Raw genomic sequence first — 21,599 nt, 5'->3', positions numbered from 1 at the left:
ACATATTGATGAAAGTCCGGGAGGGTTTTTTTAAGGGAGACATGGTTAAAATCACCCAGTAAGAGGATCGGTGCATCAGGTGAGGCAGATTGCAGTTTCTGCACTACATCATGGATGACACTGCAGGCAGAAGAGGCATTGGCTTTCGGGTGTAAATAGACAGTTATAATAAAAAGTTGCGGGAACTCACGGGGCAGGTAGAAAGGACGCAACGATACACATAAAAGTTCAACATCTGGAGTGCAGATGCGCTCTCTGACAGTCACAGATTTCGGATGACAGTACCGTTGGTTTACATACAGACAGACTCCGCCTCCCTGTGATTTCCCTGTTTACTGTTGCAGTAAACAGTGTGGTCCCTGAAGACGCGCTCCCTCCTGATCCTGCCATTATTGCAGTCGTCTACCACGAGCAGTACTGCCATTGTGATTTGCACAGGTTACGTTGTCCTGCGCCGACCTTTATATGTTCAGACCATGTGGTTAATTATGTAATTGGTGCAGTTCCACCCGTGTGTCACTTATCTGGTGATGTGGGGACTGTCGTGTCCTTCACGTGGTCGTGAATTTATTGCTGACGTCACGTTTCCTCATATCTATGTTGGTTTAAATCATATCTATCTGACAGGTTCCAGTTTGTTCATGTACATGAGGTTTCTTCAGAACAGTCAAGGGTCTGTTATGGTGTTCCGCAGGGTTCAGTGCTAGGGCCAATCTTGTTCAGTTTATACATGCAGCCATTGGGAAGTATAATCCAGAATCACGGCATACACTTTCATTGTTATGCTGATGATACGCAGCTCTACTTGTCTATGAAGCCGGATGAAACAGAACCGTTAGTTAAACTTCAGGCATGTCTTAGGGACATCAAGGACTGGATGTCCAGAAATTTCCTGCTTCTAAATTCAGATAAAACAGAGGTTATCATTCTTGGTCCAGAGCATCTTAGGAAGGGATTAGATGGTGTTGCGATGGCTTCCAGTGCAACTGTGAGAAACCTTGGTGTTATTTTCGATCAGGATTTGTCGTTTAAACCATATGTCAATCAGGTTTGTAAAATAGCCTTTTTCCATCTCCGTAATATTGCAAAGATTAGGAAAATCCTCTCGCAGAGTGATGCAGAAAAACTAGTTCATGCGTTTGTATCTTCTAGACTAGATTACTGTAATGTGTTGTTAGCAGGATGTCCAAGTAATTTGCTGAATAGGCTCCAGCTGATCCAAAATGCAGCAGCACGAGTACTGACAGGAATTAGCAGGAGAGACCACGTCTCTCCAGTGTTAGCGTCGCTCCATTGGTTACCCGTAAAATTCAGAATCCAATTTAAAATTTTATTACTTGCGTATAAAGCCCAAAACGGCTTAGCTCCGCATTATTTGCAAGACCTGATAGTGCCTTATGTTCCTGTCAGAGCTCTCCGTTCTCAGAGTGCAGGTTTACTCGTAGTTCCTAGAGTATCTAAATGTAGATTTGGAGGGCGGGCGTTCTGCTATCAGGCACCACTACTATGGAACCAACTTCCAATCTGGGTTAAGGAGGCTGACACCACCTCCACCTTTAAAACTAAACTTAAAACATTTCTGTTTAGTAAAGCCTATAGTTAGTGTTTAGTAAACCTCTAGCTGGTGTTGGTAAATCTCTAGGTAGTGTAAACTTTAGTGTGTCAGAGTCGCTCCTGTAGTTTCTTGTGCTGGCCCCCCCTTCTCCTCCCTTTTCTCTCTTTTGTCCATGTTGCAGCATCCTTTGCCGGACACCGGAACCTGCAGGTGGTCGTGGGTGGCTTGTAGCTTGCATTACGGAGCACAAGTCTTTCCCTGACCCTGCACCCCAAACTGGGACTTGCTGATTGGGCCGGAGCTTCGGGAGCTGCATGCTGGCCTGCGGTCCCCACCCCTGGTCATCCCGTTGCTGGCCCCCCCTTCTCCTCCCTTTTCTCTCTTTTGTCCTGCAGGTGGTCGTGGGTGGCTTGTAGCTTGCATTACGGAGCACAAGTCTTTCCCTGACCCTGCACCCCAACCTGGGACTTGCTGATTGGGCCGGAGCTTCGGGAGCTGCATGCTGGCCTGCGGTCCCCACCCCTGGTCATCCCGTTGCTGGCCCCCCCTTCTCCTCCCTTTTCTCTCTTTTGTCCTGCAGGTGGTCGTGGGTGGCTTGTAGCTTGCATTACGGAGCACAAGTCTTTACCTGACCCTGCACCCCAACCTGGGACTTGCTGATTGGGCCGGAGCTTCGGGAGCTGCGTGCTGGCCTGCGGTCCCCACCCCTGGTCATCTCGTTGCTGGCCCCCCCTTCTCCTCCCTTTTCTCTCTTTTGTCCTGCAGGTGGTCGTGGGTGGCTTGTAGCTTGCATTACGGAGCACAAGTCTTTCCCCGACCCTGCACCCCAACCTGGGACTTGCTGATTGGGCCGGAGCTTCGGGAGCTGCGTGCCGGCCTGCGGTCCCCACCCCTGGTCATCCCGTTGCTGCTTCCACCTGCCTGCTGTGCTGTTGCCGTCCCTGACCCACCAGTCTGGCCCTCGGCAGGAGGGTCCCCCCCTTATGAGCCTGGTCCTGCTCAAGGTTTCTTCCCTCCTAAAGGGGAGTTTTTCCTTGCCACTGTTTGGCTTAAGGTTTTTCTCCCACTAGGGGAGTTTTTACCTGCCATTGTTTATGTAATAACTGCTCGGGGGTCATGTTCTGGGTATGGGTCTCTGTAAAGCGTCTAGAGACAACTCTGTTGTATTAGACGCTATATAAATAAAATTGAATTGAATTGAATTGAATATTCTGCACTTCACTGCATCACCAGTGAGTGTCGCCAACGGACAGAACCTCAGAAAAGTGTGTGCACCAGCCTTAATGTGTGGGTGAAGGACCACAACTTTCTACGTTCACGTCATTCTTTGTACATCCGCGAGCGTAGAAAGTGGCGAACGCACGTTTTTTGTGCGCCGCACGTTTTGTACATCAGGCCCCGGATCTGTGATTGTTTTGTATGTATTTCCCCAGATTTCCACACAATAAGTGATGAGTGGGACAATGAAGCAAGTGTATAACATATTCAGGGAGTCATGAGTGAGGATGTCCTTGGTTCTGTGCAATATTCCTATTGATTTAGAAACCTTTGCCTTTAAATGATCAACAAGTGGCTTCCAGCACAATTTATGGTGAATAACAACACCCAAACATTTATGATCATAAACTCTTTCTATTTCAAAATCATTTATCATAATTTTCATGTGATTATTAGTTTTCCGATATCCAAATAATATAAATTTTGTTTTATTTAAATGTAATGATAATTTATTGGTATCAAACCATGGCTTTAGGGTTTTCAGTTCCTGTTGAACTGGATTCAGAAGCTCCTCCATATCATTTCCAGAGCACAGCAATGTGGTATCGTCTGCAAACAGTACACAATTTATACGCTTTGAAACATTACAAATATAATTTATATACAATATGAAGAGTTTGGGGCCCAGGAAGTTTTGGGGATGTCCCTTTTTTTGGCTCCTGCGCTGCTGAAATGGGGGCGTCCGTTATTTCTATTTCTGAAAGGTGGCGACCCTAGGCATTAACCAGGATTATGCCCTTCAGCCAGCGCCTCCAAGCTGACAACCAGAGCTCCCAAAACTGGCCTTCAAAGTCGTTCTTCTGAAACGAGACGTCACGCGCTTGGTGTGTGCTTCGGGAAGAGAGCGCGTGCAGGGTCAGAGCTCGTGCAGGTTCAGAGCTCGTTCAGCTGGATGACGGTGATGGTGACGTCGTCGCGGTACCGTCGGGCCAGCTCTGTGGGGAGACTCAGCATCTTGGCCAGTCGGTTGGGGGCCACGGCCCCGTAGCCGTCGTCCCCCAGGGCGTGGCGCAGGAGGTGGGTGGCGATGTTGTGGTCCTCCAGCACTGAGAGGATGTGGCCCTTCCTGTCCAGCAGGAGGCGCTGCAGTCTCCCCAGAGTCATGTCGGCGCCGGGGACGAGGGGCCCCTGCTGCTGCAGGCCTGCGGGGGACACGGTCGCTGTTAACGCACAAACTTCTTTTAAGTAAAGCCTGACATGTGAAAAAATACATATACATCCTGACCTGCCCCCCTCTGACACCTCAGTGTCTGCTGTCTATGTCTGTTTATAGTCGTCTCTGTACTCCACCAACTAACCATATATCAGTAATGTACATAGAACTCTTAATACTAGGGATGCTCCGATACCATTTTTTCGAGTTCGAGTATTTTAATTTGTGTACTCGCCGATACAGAGTACCGATACAATACTTCTACCACAAAAATAACTAGGCTAAAAATGCAATGAAAAATGCAATGAATTGGAAGACAGGTTTTATTTGCAACAGAAATTCAATTTTAAACAAAACTCAGCCGGCTGGGCTTTCCTCCGCACTTTAGTCTCATCGCAGGAACATCAACTGAGCATGTGCGGTGCTAGTCGGCTAAGCTTAGCGTGGTGATGAGAAGAGTGATACCCGTGAGTGAGACTGGCAACGCTGTTTCAGGCAAGATGGCGACGGTCAGCGCGGCGCGTGGTCGGGGGGGGGCGCGGGCGCGGGCGCAACGACAGCCCGCAGTCTGCCTTGCTTCTGTCGTCGTCCGTTATTCTGAAATATGTCCAGACTGCTGACGTCCCGCTTACATTAATTGTCGCTATCTTGCCTGAAACAGTGCTGCCAGTCTCACCCATGGGTATCACTCTCTGCTCATCACCACGCTAAGCTTAGCCGACTAGCGGCTAACCGGAATGTAACAATGTTTATGTTGTTTCACACGGATGGCTTCAGGTGAAGCACCGCACATGCGCAGTTGATGTTCCTGCGATGAGACCACGTTGTACTGTGAGTTACGTGGAGTGTTTAATAAAGTTCCATGTGAGTAAGGGTAATACTCAACCGTCCAGTTTGTATAATTAAGGAAGATAGAACAAACTGAAACATGGAACAGCTGGCTGAGCAGCGGCGGCTCGGCAGCTGCTCCACCCCCAGGCTGCACACTCACCCGGGGAGCCGCGGGGCGGCTCAACATCTCCCCCTAGAGTCACTAACCAGTAACTACAACAACAATGAAGTGGTATCAGTGGGTGGTATCGGAGAATTTTTGCGAGTACGAGTATATGAGAGCAGTATCGGGGCATTCCTACTTAATACTAATTATCTGTGAGCAGGAGAACTAATATATCTTGTCTTTTGTACCTTTGACAATATATATTTGCCCCTCCTCTCTCTGTTCTTCATTCTCTCTTTATGATCTCCCCTTTTCCTACTCCCCCCCTTATGATCCAAGTCCTGCTCAAGGTTTCTTCCCTCCTAAAGGGGAGTTTTTCTTCCACTAATGGAGTTAGGGAGGAGGGACATGCCTGGAACTCCTCCCTAGGGAGGAAGGACATGCCTGGAACACCTCCCTAGGGAGGAGGGACATGCCTGGAACACCTCCCTAGGGAGGAGGGACATGCCTGGAACACCTCCGTAGGGAGGAGGGACATGCCTGGAACACCTCCGTAGGGAGGAGGGACATGCCTGGAACACCTCCCTAGGGAGGGGGGACATGCCTGGAACACCTCCCTAGGGAGGAGGGACATGCCTGGAACACCTCCCTAGGGAGGCGTCCAGGAGGATCCGGTACAGATGTCCAAGCCACCTCAGCTGACTCCTCTCAATGTGAAGGAGCAGCGGCTCGACTCCGAGCTCCTCCCGGGTGACCGAACTCCTCACCCTATCTCTAAGGGAGCGTCCAGCCACCCTGCGGAGGAAACTCATCTCTAAGGGAGGAAACTCATCTCTAAGGGAGCGTCCAGCCACCCTGCGGAGGAAACTCATCTCGGCCGCTTATATCCGCAATCTTGTCCTTTCGGTCACTACCTAAAGTTCATGACCATAGGTGAGGGTAGGTGCGTAGATTGACCGGTAAATCGAGAGCTTCGCCTTTCGACTCAGCTCCTTCTTTACCACGACGGTCCGGTACATCGACCGCATTACTGCGGACGCTGCACCGATCCGTCTGTCAATCTCACGCTCCATCGTTCCCTCACTCTTGAACAAGACCCAGAGATACTTGAACTCCTCCACCTGAGGCAGGACTTCTCCACCCACCCAGAGAAGGCAGGCCACCCTTTCCCGATGGAGAACCATGGCCTCGGTTTTGGAGGTGCTGATTCTCATCCCTGCCGTGTCGCACCCGCCCCAAACCGCCTCAAACCGCCCCAGCACATGCTGAAGGTCCCGGTCCGATGAAGCCAACAGGACAACATCATCCGCAAAAAGCAGAGATGAAATCCTGAGGTTCCCAAACTGGATCCCTTCTGGCCCCTGGCTGCGCCTAGAAATCCTGTCCATAAAAATGATGAACAGGACCGGTGACAAAGGGCAGCCCTGCCGGAGTCCAACATGCACCGGGAACAAGTCTGACTTACTGCCGGCAATGAGAACCAAACTCCTGCTCTGATCGTATAGAGACCGGACAGCCCTTAATAGAGGGCCCCGGACTCCATACTCACTGACCCCCCCCAGAATAGCACGAGGGACACGGTCACATGCCTTCTCCAGATCCACAAAGCACATGTAGACTGGTTGGGCAAATTCCCATGAACCCTCGAGCACCCTGCGGAGGGTATAGAGCTGGTCCAGTGTTCCACGACCGGGACGAAAACCGCATTGTTCCTCCTGAGTCCGAGTTTTGACTATCGGCCGTATTCTCCTTTCCAGTACCCTGGAGTAGACTTTCCCGGGGAGGCTGAGAAGTGTGATCCCCCTATAGTTGGAACACATTCTCTGGTCCCCCTTTTTAAAAAGAGGGACCACCACCCCGGTTTGCCACTCCTGTGGCACTGTCCCCCGACCTTCATGAAATGTGGCAAAGGGGTGACAGCCAAGACAGCTCTACGACATCCAGAGACTTGAGATACTCAGGGCAGATCTCATCTACTCCTGGTGCCCTGTCACTGAGGAGCCTCCTCAGTGGAAGGCTTTTCCTCCCAATCACGCCCTCCAGGTATTACTGCCGTTGCCCGCATGAGTATTGAAGTCCCCCAGTAGAACGATGGAGTCCCTAGTCGGAGGACTATCAAGTACCTCTCCCAGGGACTCCAAGAAGGCCGAGTACTCCGCACTGCTGTTCCTTTCTTTGATCTGAAGGCGCAGGGAAGCGACCCTCTCGTTCACCGGGGTGAACTCCAACACATGGCGACTGAGCTGAGGGGCTATAACCAAGCCCACACCAGCCCGCCGCCTCTCACCCTGGGCAACTCCAGAGTAGTGGAGGGTCCAGCCCCTTTCAAGGAGCTGGGTTCCAGAGCCCAAGCTATGTGTGGAGGTGAGCCCGATGTTGGACCACCCCAGTGATCATGTGGACTGTTATAAAGGTTTATGAACATTTTGTGAATGTATACCGTATTCAAACGTTGAAACCCTGGTCAACCCCCCCCGGCCTGAAACTGGCTTTAATGTGCCTCATAAAATGGCGACTGTGCCATGAACTACAATCCCAGCATGCCTTGCGGGATGGGGCGGCGCCTGAGAGCGACGCGCACCCAATCCCGAGCGAGGCACTGATGACGTCATCGCAGCGCGCGGAGATACAAAACTCCGTGCTGCACCGAGACTGTCCCTCTTCTCTTCTCTTCGCTTCAGCCAACGATCCTGGACGCGCGTTGCTGTCCAGCAGCTTTTAAGAGCTGTGGGGGAGGGGGGTTTCAAGGAGCCGTCGAGGCCCGCACTGACCGGGCGCAAGGTCCGATCCCAGAGCGCTGCGCTGCGCTCTGAACTCTATCTCCCTGCCTTAACTCCTTTCTTTTTTCCCCGAGCCCTGTCTTCCATTCAGGACACAGCTCCGGGAGCCAAAAACCCGCCCGGAGCTCCAGCCTTTGGACCGCGAGGCCCTCGCGCAGCCCGGCGACACCACACGGGACGAGCCGACGTTCTGAAGGGAGGAAGCGGCCCCCGTGCGCAGCGAGGCGATGTGCTGAGGACGCGGTCAGGACCAGAGAGCCGGTGTGAGGTTTCTCCAGACACTGTTCACTTTTTCTGTGGAGTTAGGAGAGGAGAGAGACCGAGCGGCCGCAGAAACTGAGGATCCCCGCCAGGAACCCCCCCGGCAGGACTCCGCCCGCCGGCGACGGAGCCTGCAGCCTCAGGTCCGGACTCCCGAGGACGCGTGAGCTGCGGTCTGGGCGATCAGTCACTGGTGTAGACCTGAATTTATGTTTAATGAAATTACTGTGTGCATATTACGGTTATTTGTTCATTTGGTGGCGCCGTTTCACCAGTAGTCACGTTTAAAACACCGGGAGTAACATCCGGTCTAGATCTGCACGTGGCTTAAAGAGGGTTCCGCCATCTTTAAATACCCCGGCTTCTTTAAAAAACGCAGCCATCTTTATGCAGCCACAATATTTTAAACCGTACATGTTCGTGATATCATTTTTATTATTGCTTTGATTTCTTTTTTTTCCATTCCATGCATTTAACTTTCATGTCATATTTTTCTATTGATGTTTTTCTAGTTAATTAATTGTTTTATAATACTTAAGTTCTGCCATCGGGATTTATTGGGTATCCATTTACATCTTCTTTGATACCCGTATGTAAATAAATTCTGATTGAATTTTAATGAGTGGTTGTTGTTATTTCATGCAAGATTTGGTCACAAATTGATTTGTTTAAGCAGAGCCTAGTGTTCGGATATCACGCCTTCATTGTTATTCTGTAAGATATAGTAAGATTTGCTGTTCTGCAGGATAATTCAAATCATATTGAGATTGATTTTCTGCTGTTAAAAGTTATCATTTCCCTAGATTAAGGCCTAGGGTGGTGCCCCGAGGATTTTATTTATCATATTGGTCATTCAATTTGATAAATAGTCGACTTTATTAATTATTAATAATTCTTGAATAAAATTATTAATAAGCCTTCGATAACTGGACAGCCAAGCTACCTGAGTTGCACAACACCGACTATCTCTAGCTGGTATCTCTCAACCTCACGCACAAGCTCCGGCTCCTTCCCCCCGAGGCGAGGTGACATTCCATGTCTCTTTTTCCATGGCCCTTCCTGCAGGTCGTGAGCTTACTGGAAGGCGGGCCCACGTTGCTGTTTCGGGTTGAACCCGGCTGAGCCCGGCTGGGTTCCATGGCTTGCCGTCCCCAGGCCTGGCTCCAGGGAAGGAGCCCGGTGACGCCAATCCGAGCGACATAACAGTCTTTGATGATTGGCTTGTGAACTCAGTCTGGCCCGTCACCTAGGACCTGGTTGCCATGGAGACCCTACCAGGGACGTAATGCCCCCGACAACATAGTTCCTACGATCACTCGGGCACATAAACCCCTCCACCACAGTAAGGTGGCGGTTCAAGGAGGAGCATTGTTTATGCCATTGTTTATGTAATAATTGCTTGGGGGTTTATGTTCTGGGTCTCTGGAAAGATCCTAGAGAACAACCTGTATTTTAATAGATGCTATAAAAATGAAACTGAATGGAACTATTCTTATAAATTAAAATAGGGGTGGTGCAGAAATACACGTGTCAAATATGATTGGGCATTATAGGGTTATAGTTATATTCAGAAATTTAGTTTCTCCCACCCAAAGTGAAGCTCTTCTCCGCTATATCAGCCACCGGCTCCATACAATGATTTTTTTTCACTCAGTTGGCCAAACTGTTTTTGGCTGAAAAAAATCCCTAGCTAGCACCCAAACCTAGTTTGATATCGCATTTGACCCCCTAGATAGTATTAACTTAGGATTTTTAATGTTTACTTTTTTCATACACTGTTTTATTTACAATAATAATAATCATAATAATAATAATATTTTCCCCTCAATTGACCCTAATATGAAATCAAGCTAGCTTCAGGAAAATGTAAATTAGCTAGCTTTATTTTGCCAGCTCAACTTGATCCTTATATTTATAAATTACCGTATTTTCTGGACTATAAGCCGCTACTTTTTTCATAGGTTTTCAACCATGCAGCTTATACAAAGGTTTCTATTCTGTGGATTTTTCTTCCACCGCTCGGGGCGATCTAACCGGAATTAGAATCAAAACTAAACTAAAATAAATGCAAAGAAGAATACACAACTTCTTCTTTAGCAGATAGAAGTAGGTAGAAGCAGATTTCAAACAGATAAATTAATACCGGTTATTTTCTCTTGGTTCTGTCCCGTTTTAATCAGCAAAGTTAGTGCCGTGTTAAAAGACACTGTTAGGAAAGGATCTATTTAGGTACAAACATGTACATCATTTACAGTTCAAAATCATTCTGTACATGTAGTAAATATCTAATGTAACAACAGAAATATCTGTGGCTTGCATATCTTTTTTTTTTTTAAATAGAGCGGATGCGGCCTATAGTCCAGAAAATACGGTAAGCATTTTAATTGGTGAGTCTCTATTCTGACGTTTTTTTTCTTTTCATTTTCCGACCTGTGAGCTGTTCCCCGACCAGCTGAACCACCGTCTGTCGGTGCATCAGCTCCCAGAGTCCGTCCGTTGCCAGGACCACAAACTTGTCGGCCGGTGTGATGAGGTGTTTGGTGATCTCTGGCTCGGCGCTCAGATAGGGCGGGGTCAGGTACTGCTGCGGCAGCGTCCGGACCGCCTCGCTGACCGCAGAGAGGACGTCTGGTCGACTCTCGTAGACCCGACTCAGCATCTCGCCACTCCATTTGAAGCGAACGTCCCCAAACGCCCTGAAGGGCAGCAGCAGACCCAGCAGGCGGTCGTGCCGAACCACTGACTTCTGTTCGGAGGGGGGATGTTCTCCCAGAACCCTCTGGAGCTCAGTGGGGTTCTGGGCATTGTGGTCGTTGGTGAGGCTGACCGCCGACCAGCCACCGTCCGGTTCCTGGACGCCCAGGACGGCTCGGCTGTCTCCCAGGTTGGCCACGTGGAGGACGCCGTTGGAGATGTGAACAACACAGGCCGTGGAACCAGAGAGCGCCACCCGGAGGGGGGAGGACGGAGACATGCCCTCGCCAGGGAGAGACACCCTTCTGTGGACAGGGAGAAAAGATCCAGCTGTTGAAAATGTCCATGAGTTTGTGCTGCATGAAGAGAACGGAGGAGGAGGAAGACCTGGGGGAGGACAGGGACAGGTGGACCTGGGCCTCGATGGACAGGTCGTAGTCAAGGCGACGGAAGGCGTTAACCAGCGCTGACGTCACTCTGCCGTCGTCCTGCAGCCCAGCAGAGAGGAGAAAGGAAATGATCAGAAATGAAACCAACATTTTTCTGCACTGGTTCCTGGTGATCAGAACGGCACTGGGACACTGAAATGACCATGGACTGAAACATTTGATCAGAATAGAATTGTTCCCTATTTATCTTACTGTGTGGAACTGTGGGGATCCACCTTTAAAACCACCTTCAATTCAATAATAAAACTTCAAAAACGAGCCATACGTATCATCAATAAGGCTGATTACTATACGCTCACACAGAGACACTTTTTCTAAATTCTCATGTTATGAACTTTTATGATTTGTTTTATTATAAAATCATGCAAATTATTTTCAGAGCAAAATCAAAAATACAGTAGGTTTATTTCAATACAGGAGACTCATTATAATCTTAGAGGTGTCTGCAATTTTACTGTACAAAAATCTAAAAAAGGTCTGAAAAGGAGACGTGTCTCCATTACTGGAGTTACATTCTGGAATGATGCCAACATACATTGAAAAACATGTCATTCTCTTTTGGTTTTTAAGAAAATGGTTTGTAAAGCTATTTTTGAAGCTTATAAGTGCAATTGACTATCTGTTAATGTTTCTTTGCTTTTCTGTTGTTTCTTTGCTTTTCTATTGTTTCTTTGCCTTTTGTTGCTTCTTTGCTTTTCTATTCTCTTTTTGGTTTTCTGGAGGTCGGTAGCCACAAAAAGAAAGTTGATAATGTAGGATAGGCTTTTACAGGACTGTCTCAGAAAATTAGAATATTGTGATAAAGTTCTTTATTTTCTGTAATGCAATTAAAACAACAAAAATGTCATATATTCTGGATTCATTACAAATTAACTGAAATATTGCAAGCCTTTTAATATTTTAATATTGCTGATTATGGTTTACAGTTTAAGATTAAGATTCCCAGAATATTCTAATTTTTTGAGATAGGATATTTGAGTTTTCTTAAACTGTAAGCCATGATCAGCTATTAAAATAATAAAAGGCTTGCAATATTTCAGTTGATTTGTAATGAATCCAGAATGTATGACTTTTTTTTTGTAATTACATTACAGAAAATCACAATATTCTAATTTTCTGAGACAGTCCTGTAGAAGCAGTTTGCTTCAGCCTTTTCAGTCATTGTTCAACACATGATTATTGGTTTTGTGTGAAATGTTAATGCTGTGCATAATGTTTTTTTGGTGTTGTTTTTGTGTTGTGTTGTCATGACTGAATAAACGTCATTCATTCATTCATTCATTCATTCATTCATTCATTCATTCATTCATTCATTCAATATAAGAAAGTATGAGTTAGTATTTTAGGTAAGCATGAGCTAAGTATGTTCTTCAGGAGGATGTCTGGTTCACGTATTGTAGTTTGGGACCACCATGTTACAGGGATTTGGTCTTATTCATGTGTGTAGATCCGGCTACCTCGTCTTCCTCGTCCTCCTTGTCGTCATCCAGCCTTTCCTGCCAGTAATTCCGGAGGCTGTGGAAGGAAATGGCTCCGTCCCCGTAGCTGTGGTCCTGGGGGTGTTTGTGCCACTCCAGCAGCGGCGGGACAGCCCGGTCCTCCTCCACCGCATCTTCCAGTTCCCTCAGAGCCGTCACCGGCAGCATGGCCACAGTGATGTAGTAGAAGATCCTCTGGCTGACGGCGTGAGCACACGCCGGCCCTGCGTGGCCGTCAAACACACCAAACAGAACCCCGCCGGGGCCCGGCAGGCAGGTGGCGCTGCTACGACGGTCCTCACCTGGGTGGTTGGATGGAAGGGTGTTGCTATGGAAACCCAGTACTCCATGAGAGGCAGGGCCTCGGGGGAAAGTGTGGTTGTATTCGTTGGCCTGGAAACGTAAGATCACAAAGATGGAGTCAGAATCTCTGGTAGTCTGAATGTTGCGTGGTTCTTACCTTTAAAACCCGGTTTATCTGAGCTGTCTCTGCTGTCCCCCGTTCCGCCCGGTACCTCCTGCCCCCGCTGCCTGACGTGTAATGAACTTTGTGGAGTTCAGGCAGAGGAGGAGGGGAGGACAAGGAGCGATACTGCTGGAGTTCAATCCTGCAGCGTCCCCTGAAGGTTCCACTTCTTCCAAACATGGCTGCTCACCAGAACCAGAGAATGAGAGGAACCAAGTCTTGACCTGGAAAAGAGGCAGGAGGGACATCAGCAGAACCGTTCAAGTCCTGAGGCCTCATTTATAAAAAAAGTATGTAGGATCCATACTAAAAGTGCACGTGCGCCCAAAAGCCGAAAATGGCGGGCGCACAAAAAAATCCTGATTTATAAAACCGTGTGCACGCACATCTGCACGCAATGTTCGCTTTATAAATCACAGTCCAGCTGGAAGGTTGCGCACGTGAATTCGCCTCATACCCCGCCCTCTACACGACCACTTTATACCATAAATGGGCAATGCAAAGTAGTTCATGACTGTATTTCCATATAATATAAATGAGCCTGCTGAGCATGCACAGCGGCTCCTGCAGCCTGTTTCTACTGTGTCAGGATTAATGAGACTGTCGAGCCACCGTGCCACTAAATTTCACGTAGACTGAGATGGAGATGTTGTGGATGAGGTGGAGGACAGGAAAACCACATTATTTGGTGGTCACAGTAAAAGTATAAATAGTATAAAATAAAGCGAGTGAGTGGCAGCACGTCGTTGCTGCGCTAAACGCCGTGAGTGCTACGGACAGATGGTGCAGAAAAAAAAAAGAAGTGGTGTGATTTGAAGGTGGAGGCCAAGAGGTACGGAGCCCCTAAAGGGGCACAGATCTTTTTTATATATATAATGAGTTTTACGTGCGCGCGTGAAACCTTTATGGCTGATTTATGGTTCTGCATTACACCAACGCCGAGCCTACGGCGTAGGTGCGCGTCGCCGCGTACCCTACGGCATAGGCTCTGCGTCGTTTTAACGCAGAACCATAATTTAGGCTTACACCCGCACGTAAAGGTTTCACACGCGCTGTCCACCGCGGCTGCAGCAGCAGCACCAGTACCAGTACCAGTACCAGTACCAGTACCAGCACCAGCACCAGCACCAGCAGCCCCAGAGTCCTGACTGACGCTGAGCTTCAAACACAGAGGGACACGATCAGCGCTATTTTATTATAAGTCTGATATGTGATGACATTAAGAGTATGACATGAATCTGGCTTCATTTCACCACCTCACCGCCTGCGTCGCCAGTTCCCCATATCTTCAGACTGTTTGTGCGCTAGGATCAGGGTTGGCGTAAAGATACACACATTTGGGCAGCTAGGTGGCGCAGTGGGTTAAGCGGCGGCTCATATACTGAGGCTACAGCCCTCCTCCTGCAGCGGTCGCGGGTTCAAATCCAGCCCGCGCACCTTTGCTGCGTGTCTTCCCCGTTCTCTCTCTCTACCCCTTTCCAGTCTGCATCTCAATAAAGGGCCACTAGAGCCCAAAAAAATCTTAAAAAAAAAAAAAGATACACACATTTTTCCGTTCGTTTTTTTTTTTTTAAATCCCAACCTTTGCGTAGAAGGTGGCTTGCGCATCTTTCAAGCCCTTATTTGTGCACAAGCAAGCTTTATAAATGGCCCCTGATCCTCAAAGAGGACCAGATAGCTTTGCTTTGGCACTTAATACTACTGTCAAATGCCTCTGGTTTATCCTTCATTGTGTAGTAACATTAGTTAGCATGAGCTAAGCTAAGCGAAAAATTGCTAGCCTGTATTGACAGAGACAAAGTGTTCCAACCCACTACCAGACAGTTTTTTACCCCTATTTCTGGTATTGGGTGGAATTTTTTTTGTTTTACGCACAAGTAGACTTTTAGAAATATGAATTCCGAGATATTTAACACTTTCTTTAACTGGTATTTTACATTTGTGTTGTAGAAATGTAATATTTCACATTTTGTCAAATAGAGATTTAACCCTGATGCAAAAGAAAAGGTGTCTATTATTGTAAGCACTGTCTCTATTTGTTGTTTATTTTCCAAAAATAAGACTGTATCATCCGCTAATTGAGTTATCCTAATCTCTCTCTCAAAAATCTTTAAACCTTGAGACATTGCTCCGTGAATTTGTACTGAAAGCACTTCCACAACTACTAGAAAGAGAAATGGAGAGCAAGGACAGCCTTGCCTTATCTACATACTGCAAATCTTTTTGTGGTATTTGGGAATAATATGACACAGCTGCTAATATCTTTATAAAGCATTCTAATATGAGATAACATTTTGACCACAACCAAAGGTTTGAAGAGATTTAAATAAAAAATGTATGCTCTACTACACTATCAAATGCCTTATAGAAGTCTAAGAATAAAATTAAAGTGTCTGAATCAATATATTAGTATTAGGGCCAAACTAAGAAAAAAAAATTGGAAATTACGAGAACAAAGTTATAATATTATGAGAATAAAGTCGTAAAATTACGAGAATAATGTCATAATGTTGCGAGAATAAAGTCATAATATTACGAGAATAAAGCCGTAATATTATGAGAATAAAGTCTTAATATTACGAGAATAAAGTCGTAACATTATGAGAATAAAGTCGTAATATTACGAGAATAAAGTCTTAATATAACGAGAATAAAGTAGTAATATTATGAGAATAAAGTAGTAATATTATGAGAATAAAGTCGTAATATTACAAGAATACATTTGTCAGTATAAGGACTTTAAATATATTATCAGTATAAGGACTTTATAATGATTGGGTAAACGACTGCGCATATTTGGAAGAAGGAACCACACAGACTTGGAAGAAATTGCGTCTTTGTGTCAAAACACATATTTCAAGTTACATGTTCGAAAAGGAGTGAGAGGAAGTATAAACTTATTTAATCCCACCCCGTTTCCACAACTAAACATAAATTATATTTCTGTATTTATTTTTTATACTATACACTCATTTTTATAAATATATATCATTTTTACAAAAATAGCCTATTTAATACAAGATGTAAGCTCTATCATAAATATAATATAACTATGATATAAATATAATACGTATATCTAAGTATATAAACATACAAAGAAAACATGACTGAATAGCAGAACACACAGAGCCAGGGGTGGACTGGCCATCGGGCATACCGGGCATTTGCCCGGTGGGCCGATGGTGATTTTGGGCCGGCCCGGCCCAAAAAAAAAAAAAAAAAAAAAAAAAAAATTTTTTTTTTTTTTTTTTTTTTTTTTGGCCCGGGCCGGCCCAAAATCACCATCGGCCGGCCCGATTTTGGGCTGGCCGATTTTTTTATTTTTTTTTGGCCCGGGCAGGCCCATCGGCCCATTTGATTTTGTTTTTTACCTGACAACAACTGGTACCACTGGCCGATTGGTTATGATGAGTTAGCTTGGTTATGGGCTGAAGTCTCGCGCCCCAAGGGGCCTCGCGCCCCAAGGGGCCTCGCGCCCCAAGGGGCCTCGCGCCCCAAGGGGCCTCGCGCCCCAAGGGGCCTCGCGCCCCAAGGGGCCTCGCGCCCCAAGGGGCCTCGCGCCCCAAGGGGCCTCGCGCCCCAAGGGGCCTCGCGCCCCAAGGGGCCTCGCGCCCTGGGCTGTTTTTTTTTTTTTTTTTTTTTTCAAATTCTTTTTTTTTTTCAAATTTTTTTTCGTTTTCTCCCTTATAAATATCAACAGTCACGTTCCATTACAGACCTAAATGTGTACTAGTCTGTGCATATCAATAAATATATGTGCAATGATGCGCGTGTCTGTTGTTCAGTACAACTGCGTCAAACCAAGCACAGACACAAGGTGCTCTGATCCAGACGGGTGGAGTTGGAACAAACTGTCACACAATGTCGAGAGAACGAGACAGAATCAGGAAATTTCCATCAGGGGATGAAAAAAGAAAAAAAACTAAAGAAAATGGAAGAGTTTAATGCCTCTCTGAAAGGCTCGTTTGATAAATTTGTTACAAAAATCACCGATCCAACCGGGTCTCAAGCAGCCGTGGGGCCCCGCGTCGAGGCAAGAGATGATGATGAGGCAGGGGAAGTTATCCAGTATTTTGCTAATGTGAGAGTTAAAATTGCGCATATAGACACCCGACCCGACCCGACCCGACCCGACCCGAAAAACCCAAAAAATTTCGCGCGCGCTCGCTACGCTCACGCGCGAGGCCCCCCCCCCAGCCTGAAAATCACAGGACTTATCTGTGGTGGTGAAAGAAGTCAGCAGTATGAATTTGAAAGATGTGTGAGCATCCCTTAATGATAAACAGAGGGGGAACGCATTCTGACAGCAGTATTTCACGCTGTCAGAATGCGTTCCCCCTGTTTAAAATGGGTTAATATATCATTGTAGATATCTGAAATGTTCTTTTTGACTAGGAACAATTGAATTACAGATATCTGCAACACATATCCAGCCTAGCTATTAAATGTTAAAACGGCTTGCCATACAAGTTTGCTGGTCTACTCAGAAACAGTACTAAGTACATCTATAACGGGACTGGGGGGGATGGTGTAGGTTTAGGTTTATTAGACAAGAACATACACACCAACAAGACAGTATACAAGCGGTGTCACAAGAACGTTTGTTTTCATTCATAGGCTTCATTTTCTTTCCATCAATACCTGGTGGGCCGGTCTAGGCTCAAAATGCCCGGGCCGATTTTTTGTCCCAGTCCAGCCCTGCACAGAGCTGCTGATCTTTAAACACAGTCTTCACTTTTATATCTCAAATAAACCATTTCTTTATATTTCTTCTTAAATGGTTTTATGTTTGTACATTCTTTTAACTCCAAATTCAAACCATTCCACAGTTTAATTCCACAAACTGATACACAAAAACGTATTTTTGTTGTACGCACGAATAAAGATTTGAAGTTTAGGTTTCCCCTTAAATTATAACCCCCTTCCCTCCCAATGAATCATTTCTGAATGTTATCCAGTAGCGAATTATTTTTTGCTTGAAACATTACTGGTGCAGATTGAAATGCCACTAAATCCATGAGTTTTAGTACTTTAGACTGTAAGAATAGTGAGTCCAGCCTGAATGTATCGTATTGATCTCTTTTGAAGTACGAGTAATGAGTGTAACCTGGTTTTATAGTTATTGTCCCAAATTTCTGCACAGTAAGTGAAATATGGAAGAACTAGTGACCAGTAAAGAATGTGGAGGACCCTTAAGTACTGCAATGCTCTCTGGCCTCTCTGACATCAAGGGGAGACTGACCAGTGTATGGTCGGATGTGTCCAAAGCTCGTGAGGAGATGAAGTCAGTACGAGCGGAGGGGGCAAAGGCTGTGGCGGCTAGAGAGCCAGAGGACAGCGACTAATCAAAATCTGCATTGACACACGCACCTCCATTGCAAAGTGGATTGCATGCAAACAGAGACTTGGACATAAAAATAACTGAACAGTGGACACAGTAGTAAATCACAGGAACGGTGATCAGGATGAGTGGACTGGACACGTGTACAAACATACATGCTATCTGGACTGTGAAGGATGAAATTAGACAAATTGCTATGTGGTAAACTATGCATCTTACTGAATTCTGTTGTTGATGTGATCATGAATCTTACATAGAACGGGGCGGGACTTTGATAAGCGTCAGCTTCTCCCGTACCCTTTTCGTCATGTGTTGAGTATGCAATGTATAATGTTCTGGAGATGAAATGTGTCTATATAAACATGCCGAAATAAACGAAATAATAAAAAAAAAAAAAAAAAAAAAAAAATGCTCTTTGAAACTTTGTTTTGTACATGCTTAATATGAGATTTCCAGCTAATTTAATCCATTATTACTCCAAGAAATCTGATTTTGTTTACTTTTTCACTATCGCTGCCATCCAATTCAACTTTTATTTGCATGTCACTTCTCCAGTTACCAAAATACATTATTTTTGTCTTACTCATGTTTAATGATAATTTGTTATCAGTGAACCATAATTTTAACTTTTAACCATTGCTGTTGTCTTTCCCTCTTAGCAACATGTTGATAAAACTGAATCCTCCAGATCACCAAATTCTCAAAATACTTATTATTATTATAGATGTCTGCAAACCTGCTGATGATCAGATCGTCAATGCCTGATGATCAGCAGCACCGGCTGATATTCTCCAATCTTAGAGAAGCATCCAGGGGACACTTGGGATTTCCCAGGTGTTTTTTTTTTAGGTTTCATATTTGCTAAATAAATAATTGCTTAGTGAAAAGGTTCTGTTAGTGCAGGTGCAGCTCACCTTAGCAGGCTGTGGTTTCCCCCACCTGTACTCCTCCTCCCAGTCCTCCCAGTCCAGGGGCCTGTACTACGAAGCAAGTTCAACATATCCAGGATATCTTTTCCTTATCCAGATTCACTAAGCGGGACAATTGCAATCACGCTAAGCGGTCACACGACGGTGGTTATCAACTCGGTATATCAACCCAGGTTTCTCCAATCTGGATATGAGCGCGTGCACATAAAAGGGGCAGTGTTTTCAGCGCATGACCAATCACAAGCATGGAGAAGTCCGCTGTCAGAGCCTCTTATTTCAGTAGCGAAGAGCAAACAATAATTTTACGGAAATATGATGAGTATAGGCATATAATACAGGCAAAAAGCAACACAGTTGCAGCTGCAAAATGCAGGAAAGACAGCTGGCAAAAGATCGCTGACTGTATAAATGCGTAAATTCATAGGGATATAAACATATATTTGAATATTCTGGGAATCTTAATCTTAAACTGTAAACCATGATCAGCAATATTAAAATAATAAAAGGCTTGCAATATTTCAGTTGATTTGTAATGAATCCAGAATGTATGACATTTTTTTTGTTTTTGTGTTTGCATTACAGAAAATCACAATATTCTAATTTTCTGAGACAGTCTGTATATATTGGTTCTATAACTATTGTTGTTGACCGATAACTTGTGCTGATGCTGTACCAAAGAATTGGGTTTTTTTATTTATTTTATTTAATTTTTTATTTTTTCAGGAGGGGGGTATTTAGTATTTTAAAGTGACTTCTCAGAATGTTCGAGGGACGAAATTGAAAATCCCTTTTTTGCTATCCCCTTACAAATGCATCTTCTTTTTCATTTCTTCTTGATTTATTTATTTAATTGGTATTAGTTTTGGATTGACTGTACATCGGATTTTGGGTGATGATTTGTTTTATTTATTCATTGATTGATTTATTTTTTATTTTCTCCTCCACCTCTTTTTTCTTTTTTTCCTTTTTTTTTGGATCGTTCATACAGGTACTCATCAGGGAAAGCAAAGGGGTTTTGGTGGTCCCTGAATACGCGTTCTCTTCGGAGGGATCCTCTCACGATCCGCGCACCAAGCTCATGGATCTATTATATAACAAGCTCCACTGGATTCTCTTCGAAAGGGCATGTCATTTTCCAAGAGAGCTGATTGGTCAGTGGGCGGTGCTTTTACACCCGGCGATCTGTATCTCGAACATAACCTGCTCCGGAGCAGGTTAGCGGTTCAGCATAAGTTACCATGGCGATGTGCCCCGCTAAGAAGTGAACCACCGTCGTAGTCCTGAAAACCCAGGGTTAAACCTGAAGTTACCTCGCTAACCCCAAATCCCGCTTCGTAGTACAGGCCCCAGGTTCTGCTGGAACAGAGAGCAGCTGCTGTTTCCTCTGGATGAGCTGCAGCTTTTCACTTTCAACCAACTGTCAGAGTCATTTCGTCTTCGTTTGTGTTTCCCTGCAGACTAAAATCAGTACCGGTGCTGAAACTCGCTGGGTTTCATGTCTGCTGGAGTGTCGGCTACTTTCCTTCAGACTGTGACCTTCGACAGATTTTGTATCTAAGTAATTAGTCACTCATAAACCTGCTGCTTCCTGCTTGAAGCTGTAAAGGTGCTGATTGGCTGCCATGTTCCGTCTGTCCCAGGCCAGCTGTGGCTACACATGTAATAATAATAATAATAATAATAATAATAATAATAATAATAATAATAATAATAATAATAATAATAATAATAATAATAATGATAATAATAATAATAATAACAATAATAATAATAACAATAATAATAATAATATTAACAATAATAATATTATTAATAATAATAATAATAATAATAATAATAATAATAATAATAATAATAATAATAATAATAATAATAAAAACAATAATAATAATACAAATATTAACAATAATAATAATAATAATAATAATAATAATAATAATAAAAAATACATAGTTCCTACTGAGGTTAGTCTTGAGTCCCCTTTTGAAGGCAGCTGAGCAGAAAGCTCGGTCAGCCACGGTCCCAAGGTTAGTCTTTTTGGTTTTGAGCAGGTTTTGATTTCCAGAGTGGAGGGAGTTGAATTATGGGGACTATGATTTATGGTATGAATATGAGTATGATATGAATTCTGGTTCTGCGTTAAACCTACGCCGTAGGGTACGCGGCTACGCGGGAGTCTCTCCGTAGCCTACACCGTAGCCTGACCTGCACCTCCCAAAAAATGGAACTACGACCCAACGCAGACCAAGAGGGCTGTGATTGGTTTGCTTGGTAGCAA

The 21,599-nt window shown here is 45.1% G+C and overlaps 1 protein-coding gene across 1 annotated transcript; it reads right to left on the bottom strand.

The window, feature by feature from the left end:
* Nucleotides 1-3,202: 3,202 nt before the first annotated feature.
* Nucleotides 3,203-20,851, bottom strand: LOC133449015 (pyruvate dehydrogenase [acetyl-transferring]-phosphatase 1, mitochondrial-like). The gene is made up of 7 exons (XM_061728092.1): nt 20,673-20,851; nt 19,307-19,364; nt 13,046-13,275; nt 12,565-12,978; nt 11,046-11,146; nt 10,395-10,963; nt 3,203-3,975 (listed from the first exon to the last, which is right to left on the bottom strand). Exons 3-7 carry the CDS (start codon nt 13,229-13,231, stop codon nt 3,707-3,709), a joined length of 1,539 nt encoding a protein of 512 aa, XP_061584076.1. The 5' UTR covers nt 13,232-13,275; nt 19,307-19,364; nt 20,673-20,851; the 3' UTR covers nt 3,203-3,706.
* Between the last annotated feature and the right edge of the window lie 748 nt (nt 20,852-21,599).

Source organism: Cololabis saira, chromosome 8 (assembly GCF_033807715.1).
Source record: "Cololabis saira isolate AMF1-May2022 chromosome 8, fColSai1.1, whole genome shotgun sequence".
Taxonomy (NCBI): Eukaryota; Metazoa; Chordata; class Actinopteri; order Beloniformes; family Belonidae; genus Cololabis; species Cololabis saira.
Note: the sequence above shows the minus strand (reverse complement) of the source record. Positions and strands in the feature narration are given on the sequence as shown.

Bases quoted from the DNA above. Each gene is read 5' to 3' on its own strand.
- LOC133449015 (XM_061728092.1), bottom strand. From the start codon at position 13,231: ATGTTTGGAAGAAGTGGAACCTTCAGGGGACGCTGCAGGATTGAACTC. The intron at 11,147-12,564 runs GTAGCCGGATCT...GCTGGGCTGCAG, and splicing joins AGGAGGACGAGGAAGACGAG to GACGACGGCAGAGTGACGTC. The intron at 10,964-11,045 runs GTCTTCCTCCTC...CCCTGTCCACAG, and splicing joins CTGTCCCTGTCCTCCCCCAG to AAGGGTGTCTCTCCCTGGCG.